Source organism: Dicentrarchus labrax, unplaced genomic scaffold, assembly GCF_905237075.1.
Source record: "Dicentrarchus labrax unplaced genomic scaffold, dlabrax2021, whole genome shotgun sequence".
Classification (NCBI taxonomy): domain Eukaryota; kingdom Metazoa; phylum Chordata; class Actinopteri; family Moronidae; genus Dicentrarchus; species Dicentrarchus labrax.
In genome coordinates, this window is record NW_026136701.1 from 3,279,696 (window position 1) to 3,296,131 (window position 16,436).

Below are 16,436 nucleotides of genomic sequence, written 5' to 3' on the forward strand. Positions count from 1 at the left end.
TTGTAGTCCAGCCTTGCTGTTTTGACAGTGGCGCTAGCGATTAGCACACGGATTTCTATGGTCGTGATTTGGGTGGTTTATTAAATGTGACCAAGCTGTTAAATTCATTTAAATCTGAAAAAATACATTTGGGGAAGATGCAGGATGACGCGCGCTACCTCAAACGGTATGACGAACAACGTTAACGTGATTGTAACGTCAACTTAGTTCAATATGTTTTTTGGGGAAATAGTAATGTTAGCTAGCTAACCTTACTACAATGCCTCTTGTACGTTAATGTAATTGAAATATGGTATCCGCTTTCTTTTGCATCAGCTGTAACGTTACATGTTTAACGAAAGTATGGCGTGTTATTGAAAATGCATCGTAACCATTGACAGTATATCGTAACGGGTGTGTGCGGGTCTATTGTTGGAGAGAATCTCAAGAATCATTAGTCAAACTACGGGCAAATGTTTGCTTGCTCGCCAGGAAAAGGCGAGTACCAAGTGTAAAATAACTGGAGATCTTTTGTAATACAGTATGACCCACCATTCAATTCGGCTAATCTGTAATTCACAAATAAGCCATACTTGGGTGGGGAAATGTCTCATTTCACAAGCAGTGCGATTGCTTCCACAATCATGTCTCTTCACAGCCGCCCCTTCGTGGAAGCTACCGCTAACTAATGCAAAGAGGGATCTTATCTGTGTCAATCAGTAGAAGGACCCAACCTGTGTATATTGACAATGCCGAATCCATCACTAGACAATAAAACACCATTAAACACTGTTTTCATTTTCCAGCCGACCTATATTTTTGCCGGGAAACACAACGCCATTTAACTGATAGATTGTTAAACGGGGTTTGGCATTAAATTCCCTCAGTTCAGAGTGCTGGGATATCTGGGTTACAGCTAACATAGCTAGCGTAAGCAAGCTACAGTACTGTGAAACGGTGGCCGATAAACTGCCTAGCTACGTTGAATTAGTTTACTGTCTTCAAGTTTACACTGTGAGATGAGTTTATCTTTATTAAATGCAACCCTTTATGGAACCGTGTTAGCCTGTTAGCCAGCTATCTGTAGCCCATGTCGCTGTCTGGGCGTGTCTCTGTATTGTTTTGGTGGATGGATGTAAAACAGTTCAAAGCTGGTCAGCTGTCGGCATGACAGACAAGAACCAAACCCTATACATACATCTCTGTTTCTATTATTTTTCATTTGCCTTTTTCTCTTTATCAACATATAAAGTCAGTATGAGTTAGTTATTATCCAAATTCTATGAAAGGTATGATGTAAACATCTCGGCCATTTGAAATGGAGACCTGTTTGATGGATACAGTCATGTTCTTGGGACACATTTGTTGTGGAATTTATTGAGTTGAAATTGAACCCTAACACATGGATTATTTAATATGTATCTTTACTGTTCATCATCACCCAAAGCAAAGTGACTGCGGGCAGTTTGGATGTCCATCCCACAGAGAAGGCCCTTGTGGTCCACTATGAGGTGGAAGCATCTATCCTGGGTGAGAGCGGAGGCCATATGCTGGGCGAACGCAAGGAGGGACAAAAAATGTAATGTACTTTTGATTTTCTACACACAACTCTCATTCTGTTCCCACGTCCTCTTGGGCTGTTGTTCTTCTTTCTCTGCTTGAAGTGAAATTGAGTGACACAAGTCTGTTTTTCATGGTTAGAGTTGATTTTCTCTTTGTATTATCTTCCCACCCCAGATTTCCATTGCTGTTCCCTACCTCCTTTCATTTATTTTGATCCTTCTTTAAATTGGTCCATCAACTTATCCGTCACCCTTCTCTTTGTACTCTCTGTCTCCCCCCAGTATCCGTGTGAAGAGTCTTTCTCCTAGTACAGATGTGGTAGCTTTGGCTAAGAAAGTGGTGGATGAGTGTAAACTCATCCCTCAGTCCCGCTTGCCCCAGGTGGAGCAGCTCCTCTACTACTTGCAGAACAGGAAATCGTCACCTGTGGAGGGCAAAAGTCAGTCACGTCACCATTATTACACCTTTGCTGTAGATTCTAAACATATCCAAATTTTCACCATCAAAATTAGATTTCAGAATCATTGAATTATTTTATTACTCCCTGGGATCCGTATTAGCTGATGCCTTATTAAATGCTATTTAGGGCTGCATGATATGGTAAGAAAAAATCATATTGTAATTATTTTGAAAGATATTGCAACATGATTCCATGATTAGTTGGAATGATAATTTTTGCATAACAATTTTCATGTTTACTGAAAAACTATTAAAATCATGATGATGTGACATTTGTTGGGTTTGTAGGCCTGAGCGTCTCTGCAGCACTACAGTCAGTACTTCATTATCTGTTTGTCACATTTTACCTTAAAATGCAGTTTCTGCAGTTTTGGATATTGTACTAGGTCACATTGCAAGTTTGACAATATTTCACTTTATTGTGCAGCCCCAATGCTATTCTTTCTGTGGTCCGCACAAAACATCACAGTATAGAAGGGTGAAAACATTGCTCAACACTGAAATGTGCTGAAATTCTGAAATTCATCACGCTGCAAAGTTTCAAACAGAGGGATGGCAGATATGAGGAGTCTGTGTTTACATTGATTAGCCATGTAGGTCCTGTACATGTATTACTAAATTCACAATGAGAATAATATTACAAAGCATACAGTAAATGAAACAAAACTTCACCTTTCAAAGGAAATACAGCACTCTAATGTTTTTATTGTTGGCTTTTTGTGTCACCAGTGGAGAAGAAAGAGAAAAGAATTGTGAAACCCAGAGAGCTGACACCGTTTGAAGGGATGGAGGTAACCGCTTAAAACACTGACTGACTCTGCTTGTTAGTTCGTGTATATTGTTTCTTCTCAGCTATTTCAGTTAGATCTCTGTTCTCAGAGAGAGACATTTTATTTGTGATTCTTCATTCTTCACTAACCTGATTTGCACCAACACCAAATTTAAGGCCTCAGTACCATGCAATAATCTAGTATTTCTAATTTCTCATTTATTTATTTCCATTTAATTATGCCTGGCTTTTTATCGGATGATGGATTTAAAAAAAAAGAAAAGAAAAATACGAACTTGGTGTGCCAAGGCCTTAATAGTTTGCCACTGCTCATTGTTAGTCAGTAACAGTGTCTGTGTTTCTGTCTGTTTGTGTAGTTAAATGAGGAAGCCAGTATAACCAGAGTGGACGAGTATGTAGAACTGCTCTATGAAGGCATCCCAGAGAAGATCAGAGGCTCCTCCCTCATTCTGCAGCTTGCCCGCAACCCTGACAACCTGGAGGAGCTGCTACACAACGGTATAGTTTCATTCTTCATACTAATTCTCATGTTTGGAGAAGTAGCTAACATACTTAAATCACTCATTAGCTAAACGTGGTACATTTCTGCCCTCATTTATGATCAATCAAAAGGTGTGTTTAGGATGTTTTCTCTCATGTATTCTTTCGGTGAGGGTTGAGTTTCTGTAGGCTCTTTTCAGCAAGAGTGACTGACCACCAACTGTCATGGTATATAAAAGAATATATATAAATACAGAACACACCAGCATATGCTTTAAAAAGTGTGTTCTGTATTTGTATTCATCACAGTCCCAACACCATAGCCCTCAATTTATGTTTACAACATTGCTATTTAGCGGTTGGTAGTTTAAACACGAAAATAAATAAAATATTGCAATACAATATGTTTTAGTATAGACCCCTGGTAGACATGATATCAATCCCTGAGTGTTTCTATTCTAGTTAGAGACTCGAGGTAATCACAGCAGCAGATGGAAAAGCTTTCGGGAAGTCACTGATGGAGGCGTTTACTCAATGTAACAGATTATCTATAAGTAATTAAACTATGAAGTAGTAAACACCATATTGTACACTCCAGTTTTCTTTATTTTGTATTGTAGTTTTTATCCCACAGTTATTCCAGGTTCTGGAAATTATTCAGATGTTTTCCATATTACTATATCATGGAAACATGCGGTTTAATTTAATGTTTGGTTTTCACATCAAGCTTAATGTCTCAAAACAAACTTTTCAGTGGTAACCCTGAATTCTAAAAGAAACTAGCAGCATGTTGCACCAGCACAAGTTTGACTCTTAAGTCAACTCTATTGTTTCTTTGTCTCTAGCTATTCAGTTGCATCATCTCTACTTGTGTTATCATTTAATAAATGTGACCATAATCCGAACATTGTTGCAGAGATTGACCTTTCATCTAATGCAACATTCAGGTAAAAATGTACGTGAAAGCCACTACTATCTAATGATGGAAGAGATGTACAATAGTTTCATTAAAAAAGACAAATTTTATGTTACCTCATCAATAAATCAACAAGCATTCATTGTTTCTTCTGTACTTTGATGTGTTTAATAAGCTGAAGCTGGCTGTAACACAAATAAATATGGCCATAAATTATAAAAACATCAACAATCTCAAGTGAAAGTCACACTGTTTTAATCCAAGTATCCAATTTAAAGCCTAACTATGTCTGTTTTTACACATGGCTCATGTGTCATGTCACCTCGCATGAATACAGCGTGTGTTTGTGTGTGTAGAGGCAGCTCTTGGTGCTCTGGCCAGAGTATTGAGGGAGGACTGGAAACAGAGCGTGGAGCTGGCCACCATCATCATCTACATCTTCTTCTGCTTCTCCAGGTACACACACACACACACACACACACACACACACACACACACACACACACACACACACAGAATGGCACACACTCCTTTACTATGCCTCACTGTTCTACTTCATCATTTTACATGGTGTGTCTCTCCTCCAGTTTCTCCCAGTTTCACGGAGTGGTGAGTCATTATAAAATAGGCGCGTTGTGTATGAGCGTGGTGGAACATGAGCTGAAGAGACATGATGTGTGGCGTGAAGAGCTGCGCAAGAAAAACAAGGCTTATATCCTTTTATATGCTGTCATTTGCTTCTTCCGTTTGAGTTGTTATGGTTCTGCCCTCCTGTATAATTTACCTGACTCACTTTGTGTGTGTTCCTTAACACTCTTCTGTGTACGTGAATCAGCCCCAGAGAATGGCTCTCTGAGAAGAGACCAGGACAAAGCTCTGAGGAAGTACCAAGGTCTTCTGGCTAAACAGGAACAGCTGCTCAGAGGTAGACTGGCCTTTCAACTCTCAAAGAACTCTTTTTATTGTGTCATAGAGTAGCAATAACACCAGAGCGTGTGTTTCTTTGCTCTGATGTGAGTGCAGTGTTGATGCATCATTTAAAGGGACAGTTTTGCCACGTTCTATGTGGGTGTCCAATCAGTGTTCATGGTAAATGTAGTCAATTGAAGCAATATTGATCGAAAAAAAGTTCTCCTGCTTGGGGAGCCGTGCCGGCAGTGCCTATATGACCATGATGCATTGCACGCTGGTTCAGATGCCACTGAGCAAGCTAAGTTAGCTGCTGGGTGCTAATCAAAGTTACACAACGTTGCCAAGCAAATGAATTCCTGCAGTCTGACCATTTCTCTTCAAGCTGAAACAGCCTGTAGTTCTTCCTGGACAACAACTACATCACTGTACTTGTCAAATGACAGCTCCATACCTTGTATGTCTTCTTTCTTCTCCACCAGCGTGAAAGTGGCAATAGTTGGTAGTAATGTTCAGCCCAGGCATCACTCCTATTCATTGACTTTATGAAACAAAAAACAAGTTTTTAATTAAAAGTTTGAATCGGTATTTCTGAGGTTTGGTATTTTTTAACTGTAACCAAAGAAGGGTCTCTGCATATATATGATTTTGACAGATCTTGGAAACTGATTGGATTAATGAAGTTAATGTTACTTGTATAAACAACATGCAACAACTACAAAATAAAACAGACAAGACATAGAGCCAATATTGATTTTCCTTCATGTACTTTTTTTGCCAGTATGGACATGAAAGGTCCTAAATTGCATTCACAATGGTCTTAAATTGAATCTGTCCAACCCACAGAAACCCTGCAAAGAATGTCTTCAGTGATGTTACCAGAAATAACAAGTGCTTATACTCAGTTCCTCATATTTTCTTCTCTTTCTGTCACTGTCTCCCAGTGTCTCTTTACCTGCTGTTGAACCTTGCTGAGGACACAAGAACGGAGCTGAAGATGAGGAATAAAAACATTGTTGGGCTTCTGGTCAAAGTTCTGGACCGGGACGATGAGGAGCTGCTGGTACTGGTGGTTTCATTCCTCAAAAAACTTTCCATCTTTCTGGAGAACAAGAATGACATGGTGAGTGGAAGGACTCATCCTGCTGCACTAGATGAATGGTACAAGGAGGGACAGACAGAGAGTCATTTTGAACAGTGTCACTACAAGCCACGGGTCTATAGTTAGGTGATTTACTTATCTAGCTATATTTCACGTAACAGACAATTGCCTCCTAATATCAACCTTAAATGACAGATGCAGTAAAAAATAATATTAATGCCTCTACGACCAGTTTTGAGAATCAATCATTTAACAAACAGTGAATCAATTATTCAATATTGAATCTCAATCAATTATTGGATGTCAAAAACAGCTTTATAAACACCAGCCTGAGATACCAGAGAGAGTATCACTTTCTCTGTAGTACAGTGAGCAAGTCAGAACTATTTTGGACTCTTTGAAATTTAGGTCAGTAACTTTTTATTGTTTGAAGGATTTATATCTCAAATTCATGCTGATAAACTGGGGTGTGCATTCAGATTCACAAAATATCCAAGGCTCTCGCAACCCAAAAGGCCACAGCAAATCCATATTTTTCCTCCGTCTGTGTGCTGTCCTCAAGAAATAGCGGATGAGGACAGCACACAGACAGAGTACATCTCTGGGAGGACAGCTCACAGTACCAGAATGTCAGATGTGGGCAGAGAGCGGCGACAGCCTGTGGAGGAAGTGGAGTTATTGAAGCACATCATGGTTTGTCTCCTCAGTATATTTCTGACCTGCTCACTGACTGCAGTCCAGTCAGAGGTCTCAGGTCATCAAGCGGTGTACCGAGAACATGGCTGTGTGATCAGTGCAGCTGTTTGTCTGCGTTATTTAGTCTCTATTGTATTTAATATATTCTCATTTTTTTCCTTTAATTATATTTTGTTCTTATATTTTGTGTATTCTGTTTCAGTTATTGTATATAATTTGGGCTTTTAATGAGGGAAAAGGGTAAACAGTTAAACATGCATTTGTACTTGCAATTATGTCTTATCTAATGTCTGTCTTGTAGTTATTGCTTCACCGTCAATATTTGTCCTCATTCTCATATATTCTGTTGCTTGCTGCTGTAATGACTACATACGTAAAGATATATTGTGATACAAAAATGTGAAGATTCAAATCAGTGAGATAAAAAATGAATAGATTTTTCAGCAGAGGGCGCTATCTACTTTTGACTTTGCTTGTTTGACATCCTACGTCACTCGCATCAGTATTTGTATTAAGCTGCAAATACATCAGGAAAGGTAAAATATTCTTTTATCTGTTGTAATTTTCAGTCATAATTTGTCTTCATTCTAATTTTGCTTTTAAAAAATCGTTCTGTGAACCCAGCATTGTGAATTGTATGGAATCGTGAGTTGAGTGTACCGTTACAGTTTCAGTGTGATTAGCTGGATCTGATCTGTGTCTGTGTGATTTGCAGGCTGAGGTGGATACTGTTGAACGATTGGCTCGTCTGGTTCCATGTGACCATGAAGACCTGTTGAACCTGACTCTGCGTCTGCTACTCAACCTCTCCTTTGACTCTGGACTGAGAGCCAAGATGGTGGAAGTTGGACTGTTGCCTAAACTGACTGCCATGTTGGGTAACAGTACACACTAGTAACATACAGTGTATATTGTCTATATTGCATGTACAGTAAATTATGTTTTATTCACAGCACAGTAGCCATTCGATGAATGACTGCCTCTATGGAGCTCATAGTGTTCATTTTTGGCCATGCTAGCAGCAGCGCTCTATGGATGGCGACGTCTGTATGTCAGTCCACACTGAAACATATATTAAACTATTGCTCTTATTAGATGGATGGCTGTGACATTTGTCAACGTTTGCTGCAGGTTGATTTGTGTTATCACTGAAGAGTATAAGAAAATCTTCACTGCTGTTTGTTTGTGTGTTTGATGTCATGCAGGTGACGAGAACAACCGTCAGGTAGCCATGCGTATCCTGTATCACATCAGCATCGACGACCGTTTCAAGGGCATGTTTGTTTACACAGACTGCATACCTCAGGTACTCTGAGAGCCACGACAAACACAAGCAGTATGAACTGTTCACTTCAACATGTATACTGACTTTGATAGTTCTAAAAGTCAAATTGTGATTGTGTCTAGCTAATGCAAATGCTGTATGAGCACAGTGAGGAGGAAATCGAAGCTGAGATCCTCTCCATCTGTATCAACCTGGCTGCAAACAAGAGGAATGCACAACTCATGTGTGAAGGTATTTATATGACCAGATAATGGCTCAATGTCTCTGTAAAGTCCCCCAGAGTGCTGACACCTTTTCCACAAGTCTCTTCACTTGATAGTGACTTCAGTCATCTATGTATATTTAATTAAACTGTGCTAACTGGGTAATAATGTTTATATCTTTCTGTCTAGGAAATGGGTTAAAGATGCTCATGAAGAGAGCTCTAAAGATGAAAGACTGCCTTCTGATGAAGATGATTAGAAACATCTCACAACATGACGGACCAACCAAACCACTGTTCATAGTGAGTGGAAAACAGTTCTACTCCCAAAAACTCAAAACAGCTATGATAATTAACTAAGTATTGTTATTAGTATTAAGCCTTGGTCACACAACTTTCTGTCTTGTTATCTGGAGTCTTGAAGTTGTTGTCATTTGCACACTACGTGACTGATCAGCAGCAGTGGGTCACACACTACTAGGTCTTTCACAAGGAGTAATCCCTCAGACTGGTCTCCAAACTACATTTCATCAGGAGTCATTAATAACACCACTAATAACAAGCACATCAAGTTTAATTAGTAAAGTAGTTTAAACATACAGGCACAAAGGGCAAACATTTACAGCATACTGCCGTTTGAAACTGGGTACAGTAAGCCGATAGTAATAAATAGACACCTTATTAAACTACTAATAGCCTAACTATCCACAGTACACATTGAGCAGCTTTCTAGTGTTTCTGTAGTGGTAATAAATGTTTGAATGCAGTTTGAATTCAGCTAAAGGCTCACTGCACCAAACTCCCTTTAAGAAACACTAAAAATCTAAAATTCCCAATGTGTCCATAAAAACACATAACTCTCGACACACAAGCTAATGTGCGCCATGCTGACAGTCGTCTTGTCAGTTCGGCATCAATATAATCCATATTAACAAACTTTATGCTGTACTTAACATTTATCTCCGCAACTGGCTCAGTCTCTGTTGTTGCTGTGCTCTCAATGGGAGACCGTGGGAATGAGCAGCGGGCCAAAAAGTGCCAAATTGAACACAACTCACAACACTGTTTCTTCAGCTGTTACCAACTACTACTACCGTAACTACCGGTTCGCTGCTTCCTGTCTGCCGGTGAGAGTGGCTTGCCTGCTCTCATTGGCTGTATCTAATGGCATGGCTCCCCAAGTCATCTCTGACAGGACCAAATATTTATTCTGCCTGATATTTTTTGGGTGTCTGCGAGGCATCGGCGATCCTTTGAGCTGTGTCTCTGTCTCAGTTCACACAGCGATTGTTCTCACAGGACCGCGGCGATTTGCGTCTAATCTGGGGCCATTTTCCAACGATCTCCGTAAACTTGGCCCAAATTGGTATTAGTAATGCTGTTAGTTGTAGAACTATTAGCAGTAGAACCAGAAGGGTTTTAATAGCCCATAATGTTAATGCTCTCTTGTCTGTCTCTGTCAGGACTATGTCGGTGACCTGGCAGCAGAGATCCGTGCAGAGGAAGAGGAGGTGTGGGTTCTCGAGTGTCTGGGGACGCTAGCCAACCTCACCATCCCTGACCTGGACTGGGAGTTGGTGCTGAAGGAGTACAACCTGGTACCCTACCTCAAAGACAGACTTAAACCAGGTACTGATTAGACAGAAACCAGGAAATATATCTTAATGATAATGTTTTAGAGCCCAAATGATAAAGCCACATATTTAGCAAATATATGTTTATATTAGGGCATATAGCATATATGGTTGCAGTTTGTGTATATTTTGACTTTAAGTTTATTGTTTTATTTATGTTTTTATTTATAGCACCTAGCATAGCATATAGCATAAGTATTTTATTTCCAGTGAAGTTAACTTCAACTTTACTGCCATCTTTTATAATAAAGTTTATTAAGTGTAAAATATCTAACCTAGGTCATTTCTTTCTCACAACTCTTTAACACATTTTAGGGATCCTTGCTTAATATGTTGTTCATGTCAGTTCAAGTTTGTGTTTGTAAAGATATCTGACATATCATTATTGGATTTTTATTTCTTTCTTTTTAATTTAGTCTTTTGGTGTTTTTTAAAATATCAGTCCGACTCTTGCATATGGCCGCCTAAACTACTTGATTTGGCTCAGTGTGCTCAGTTCTTTACTTTGTGTGTTGTTTAAAAGTTTCATCACTTATAATACTTTCTTTTGCAGCAACTTATTTTCTACTACAGCAGCCCATATAACCAACACTTAATAAAGTTTCATCTCGTGAGGTTCGTCTCTTTACTGTGTTTCAGGCTCAGCAGAGGATGACCTCATCCTGGAGGTAGTGATAATGATCGGAACGGTTTCCATGGATGACGCCTGCGCTGCCATGTTGGCTAAATCCGGCATTATTCCTGCCCTTATCGAGCTACTGAACGGTAAAACACACACCTGTGCTTTTTGTTCAAGGTGGACACAATGAGTAGTTGTCCTTATGCTCTTTTGTATAAAAGTCTTGAGGTTTAGATGAACTCCAAAACACAATTGGATTTATCTGTTTCACTGACCTGAAATGAAAATTACTTTTCTTTTGTTTGAATGCAATAACCCAATGATCCCAAGAAAAAACTGCTAATAGATATCATACCTTATGAAATGATCAGTATTATAACCTGCTCTCCATGTGTTCTTCTGTTTGTTGAATATAGCCCAACAGGAGGATGATGAGTTTGTGTGTCAGATCGTCTACGTCTTCTATCAGATGGTGTTTCACCAAGCTACGCGAGACGTCATCATCAAAGACACCCGTATCCTTCCCACAGTGCACTCTGTCTGTCTAATGTTAAAAGATCCCCTCAACTCAAAAAAGTGTATCTTATGTTAATTCTAAAATGTCAGACATTGACTTTACTGACTTGGATCTGTGCAGGGTTTGTCACTAGCGAGCGAGAGTTAGCGCTAGCATAGTGAAAGTTTTGATAGCAACCCAGGTGTGCAGTTTTTGGATGTAAACCAAACCCTGGAGCTACTACGTAATGACAACACACTCTAACATCACTGCCAGTTACAAGCTAACAAACAACATGTACAAATAAAGAGCCTGACTACACTGACTACCGTTCTGATACGTCTGGTAGTCGCTGATTTAGTGCAGACTCCTCATCTGAGTCTGGCTCTGACTGAGGCTCAAACCTGTAGGCTATGGCTGAATCTAATGCTGGCCATCTTGATGGATGCTGTTCTTTCACCAATCAACCTAGAAAGCAGCGGTGGTGGGCGGCGCATTCATAGATCTTTTTATTTTAGAAAAACCATGTTAAACAAAATGTTAACCATAGCAGTATTAACCACAGAGTATTTTTACAACCTTTTAAAATGTGTCTCGAGTGGATTTTTAAAGATGAAGTCATTTAGTCTTTTAGCTGGGTTCACACCCCCTGAAGTTTAGGTGAAATTTCTTTCTTTAACCTTCTCTCCAGAGGCTCCAGCCTACCTGATAGATCTGATGCATGACAAGAATGCTGAGATCAGAAAAGTGTGTGACAACACCCTCGATATAATTGCTGTAAGTGAAACACACACTGTGCTTACGCATGCGCAGAGTAGCAACGCTTAGTGACAAGAGTAATGCATCAGGACAGTCTTTAAGAAGGAATAGAGGCACACCTGTCTTTGTCTGTAGGCTGTTCTAATTTATTTACCCTTTTCTTCGTCATCCAGGAGTACGATGAGGAGTGGGGGAGGAAGATTCAGTCAGAGAAGTTCCGTTTCCATAACAACCAATGGTTGGAGATGGTCGAGAGTCGCCAAGCTGATGAGTCTGAACCGTATCTCTATGATAACGACAACGATAGGACTGATCTGTTCTATAGTGCAGGTACACACACGCAAAACACTGGTCCATGCATGTAGAACCACACAAAGTGACACGCTGTACTGGATTCTGAATGATCAAGCTTTGCCTTTTTAAGAATTTTAGTCAAGCTTATAGTGATAGTAGCTACAGATCATTGTACCTGTTTCAGTAAAGTTAGTATAGAGCTAATTCCGTCCCTTCCACTCTCTTCCTCCATTGTTGTCGAGGTCCTCAGAAGCAGCTCCCTTTTTCAGCGGCAGGCAGCCTCTGACTCTTCACCAGGCTTACTAATATCAGACATAGCACAAAAACTAGCACACACTCAGTGGACAGTAATAGTTTCCAACTAGACCACATGAGAAGTATACAGAAAAGGAACACACATTGTTATTTATTGATTCATTTATGCACCAACACTAAAGCTTTTGGTGTGTGTGTGGATTGACTCTATTCTTAGTCCACTGAAATTGAAGCTGCAACGTTGATGTAGTGCAGTACTCAATGAGGGATTAGGTAATCACTGTATTACTTACCGATTAAAATACTGTAGTAGCATTTAGAAAAGTGCAATCACTATTTGTGTGTGTGTGTGTGTGTGTGTGTGTGTGTGTGTGTGTGTGTGTGTGTGTGTGTGTGTGTGTGTGTGTGTATTTTATCCTCATGTGTATGTGTGTTTTAGATGGAATAACTCCAGCAGACGGTTCAGTCAGCCCAGATTTCTTCAGTGACCTACAGCCTCAGAATGGAGACTTGCACCATACAGGGTGAGTTTGTCAACATAGAGCAGAAACATTGGAAGCAACAATCACAAACTCTTAAAATGCCTGTATTGTTTTGTCAACTGTTGCTCAAATCAATCAAACCGAGAAACCATAGGGAGCTTACACAATTAATAGAATATTAATTGAATTAAATCTGGTCGTCTACAATATTGGCGTTTAAAAAGCGTGCTCTACTGTATATTAAAGTCAAGCGCTTCCTCAACTTTTTAGAAGCTGTCACGTCGCTGTGCACACACCGTGCAGCTGCAGCCTGGATGCTTTTATTCCCGGACAAAATGCAGCATATTAAAAGCATTTAACTGGCAAAACATGAGTTGACCTTTATTTTTTAAGTAAGTTAGTCACAGGAAGTGCAAAGTGTGAAATAATCATGATTATCATTTTGGCCATAATCGTGCTGCCCTAGTTTCCATCACAGTAGGTGCTTCCAGGACCACATTTTACCATGATGACACACACACAAGGTGAAAACTCTACCAGCCACACACTGTTGGGAGGAAGATGGCACACAAGTTGAATTTGGCTTCTTTGAGGATGAAACTCATGAAACATACACATAAATTCATGTCCTTCCTCTCCTGCTTGCAAACCCATGAGGGCTCTGAGGCATCCAGAAGAACTCTCTCTTCCTGTCCAACCCGTGTCAGTTAACTGTCTGGGTTAATTTGACTGGCTTTGTTTTCCAGAGATGGCAGCGATGTCTTCGATCAGACCAGCTCATCACCGGGACGACCAGCAACTGCCTATGGCTTCAGACCTGATGAGCAGCCCTTCTATCAGTACTCATAGACACACACAACACTTCAGGACGTCCTCTCATCTTCGATCTATTCCCCATTCGTGTCCTGCATGTCCACTGTTTTCACTGTTAGAATCTCTCATGACACTGAGGTATAGTTACTAAGACAATGATCATAAAGGCTGAAAGACATCATACTAATAAGGACTGACCCACTACCACTGCAGTTTTTCAACTAGTTATTTAATAAACTGCAGTTCCATGCAGTCATTACCCATCTGTTCATTCACCATTAAGTTAAACACATGAGTAGTTAAGTCTTCCTTACACTGGCTTCTTATAATGAGTTCCCAGTGGGTCGGCAAATCAAAGAAGAATGTGAACAGACTTGTTGAGTTTTTGCATGTTCTTTTCCAACGTGATAATGAATATTTGTTTAATCTATTGTGTTCTTACATTCCACTGTTTGAGATGCACTACAGTGTACATTGCTTTCTCTTGTCTGTGTCGCTGTAAAATGGGCCCATTGTTGTTGGTGCTTATAACTTAGGGTGCTTTCACACTGGCTAGGCTGAACCTGGCTGCAAGATAGCTAAGCCTCCTTCCCCTGGGATTATTAAAGTATTTTTGATTCTGATACAGAGAATAACATTCAAGTCCAGTGATCTGTTTTTTCCTACGAGGTTAGTGGAAAAAGGGCCGCTGGTTTTTCACTTGTGCTGCAGACTGCACAGGTGGTCCCCTGGGCCACATCTCTGCCGCTATTCTCTATTTCCCCCCATGCGTGTCAAAACAGGCACCAAGCTTGTTTCCAGGCAACAGTGATCAACAGCTGTACGTTGATGAGGAAAGCATTACCACAGATTGGAAAGAGTGTGAGCCAGCAGGCTTAGGACTGAGGGGGACAGTCAATTTTACAGCTGCGATCCAAAAAAGCAAGCCTGTGTGAAGGTGGCCTGAGAAATGTTGCCGTCTTGTGCAAGCCAATGGCTCTGTGTATGTCACTGATGGAACCATAGCAGTATTATATTTATTCAGCAATGAGAAAATTAGAAACTCTGTCACTGCAGAAGAAGTGGGCCCTCTCTTTCCAACTGGACGTAGAGTATGTCAAGAATACAATGAATGATATTGACCTGCCACCATTCACCCCCAACACAGTATCTGTCCTCTTAAACAACACTGGGATGACCTGAATGCAGCGCACATTGAAACAGGGCATCCGCTCACCAGCTTTACCTGCAGGAAGTCACAGCCAGCACATGTAGCAGGGCCAGAGATGGTCTGACACAGTACTGGGGTCTAGTGTACATCCATCTAGTGTTATTCTTTGTTTGTACTGCAGGAGGTCAGAGAAACCAACTTCTTTAAAGGCATATTTCAGGTTTTTGAAGTGGGGTAGTATCAGACACTTATCCATAGTCAGTGTGTTACCTCCAGTTGCCAGCGGTCGGCACACCCCCAGGTTGGAGAAGCCAATCCATAATCCTCGGATCTAGTTCTCTCATGGCGAGAAAGCACTACATTGAAAGCATGTAAATTCTTCAGACTAACAGTTTGCAAGTTTTAACATGTTGAATTATAAACACCTTAATAATAATTCATAGTCAGTATATATTTGAACATTTAACCAATCAGGAGAGAGCTTTTGTTTGTGTGTGCAGGTTTGAGGAGAGGGCAGTGAGGTCATTCTGGAGAAGCGTCACTGTGTGTATCAGGCACTACATCATTGCTCATAATGCTCTTTGGCATCTCCCTGCAGCAGTGAGATCAGGAGACTTGAGCCGTGCAGGGGGTGAATGTTTTTCTTGTGTCCACTCTGTTCATGGTCTTCAGTCTCGCTGGTTTCCTGCTGGTTTCCTGCAGAAATGACTGTGTCATTGTTTACTGTGTATTCTTCGAGCTGTGGAGGGTTATTGCAAAAAGATTAGTACAATAACCGTCAACAAGAAAACAATGCACCAAGGACTGTGACTAGATTCTCATCCGTTTAAATACCAGTGCTAGCTTGGTTAAGGGAACAAATGCTGTTCCCTTGAGCATGGCATTTCTAGACAACAGAACCATCCATGTCTGAATGTATAGATGTGAATTAGAGCAGTACTATTACTCTTACACTCAAAACAAAAATGCATTGTGGCATTGACTGAACTACATATGAAAAGGAGGGTCCCACACACTGTATTTGCAGGGCACTGACAGGTAGCTACATACTGTATCACTTATAGGCATATTTGCACATATAGTTAAATTTTGCTGCATGGTTATGTTTTTTTATCTTAAGTTATTCTTAATCTATGTACATTATTGTGTTTTTTATATTTGCTTTTATTGCTACTTAACAAGACACTGTAAACTGAAGCAAGTACTGAACTATAGATTCGTTCCATCTCTCTCACTGTCTTTCATGCTCAGGTTCTTGAATAAAAAACAAAAAAATCCCACATTTTGTATGACTGTTTTAAAATCGTGTTCACAATTCCCTGTGGAGCTTTTTAGTACTAATGCAGTTTTGTTTACATTCACCGTTCTCACCAAAATGAATTAGATGTACCTTGTAGGTCTGCCAAACGCATTTGATCTGGTTTATTGACAGTATTCTATTAAAATGTATAAAATACATTTGTCTCTTGTGTTTTGACACTAACCTGACATCACTTAAGGTAGACGTGGGCATTGAATTTATTTAGAAATCTTTAAAAAAATGTGAACTAAAA

The 16,436-nt window shown here is 40.1% G+C and overlaps 1 protein-coding gene across 1 annotated transcript; it reads left to right on the forward strand.

The window, feature by feature from the left end:
* On the forward strand, nucleotides 1-16,339 carry LOC127361062 (kinesin-associated protein 3). The gene is made up of 20 exons (XM_051395611.1): nucleotides 1-166; nucleotides 1,427-1,558; nucleotides 1,824-1,981; nucleotides 2,731-2,792; nucleotides 3,148-3,289; nucleotides 4,544-4,643; nucleotides 4,775-4,899; nucleotides 5,014-5,112; nucleotides 6,041-6,219; nucleotides 7,610-7,772; nucleotides 8,100-8,200; nucleotides 8,302-8,410; nucleotides 8,572-8,684; nucleotides 9,845-10,010; nucleotides 10,655-10,780; nucleotides 11,051-11,149; nucleotides 11,822-11,907; nucleotides 12,063-12,219; nucleotides 12,878-12,962; nucleotides 13,667-16,339. Exons 1-20 carry the CDS (start codon nucleotides 138-140, stop codon nucleotides 13,767-13,769), a joined length of 2,334 nt encoding a protein of 777 aa, XP_051251571.1. The 5' UTR covers nucleotides 1-137; the 3' UTR covers nucleotides 13,770-16,339.
* The last annotated feature ends 97 nt before the right edge of the window (nucleotides 16,340-16,436 follow it).

Coding starts and splice junctions, on each gene's coding strand:
- LOC127361062 (XM_051395611.1), top strand. CDS start 138: ATGCAGGATGACGCGCGCTACCTCAAACG. Junction 8,685..9,844: donor CAACCAAACCACTGTTCATA/GTGAGTGGAAAA, acceptor TGTCTCTGTCAG/GACTATGTCGGTGACCTGGC. Junction 10,011..10,654: donor CAAAGACAGACTTAAACCAG/GTACTGATTAGA, acceptor ACTGTGTTTCAG/GCTCAGCAGAGGATGACCTC.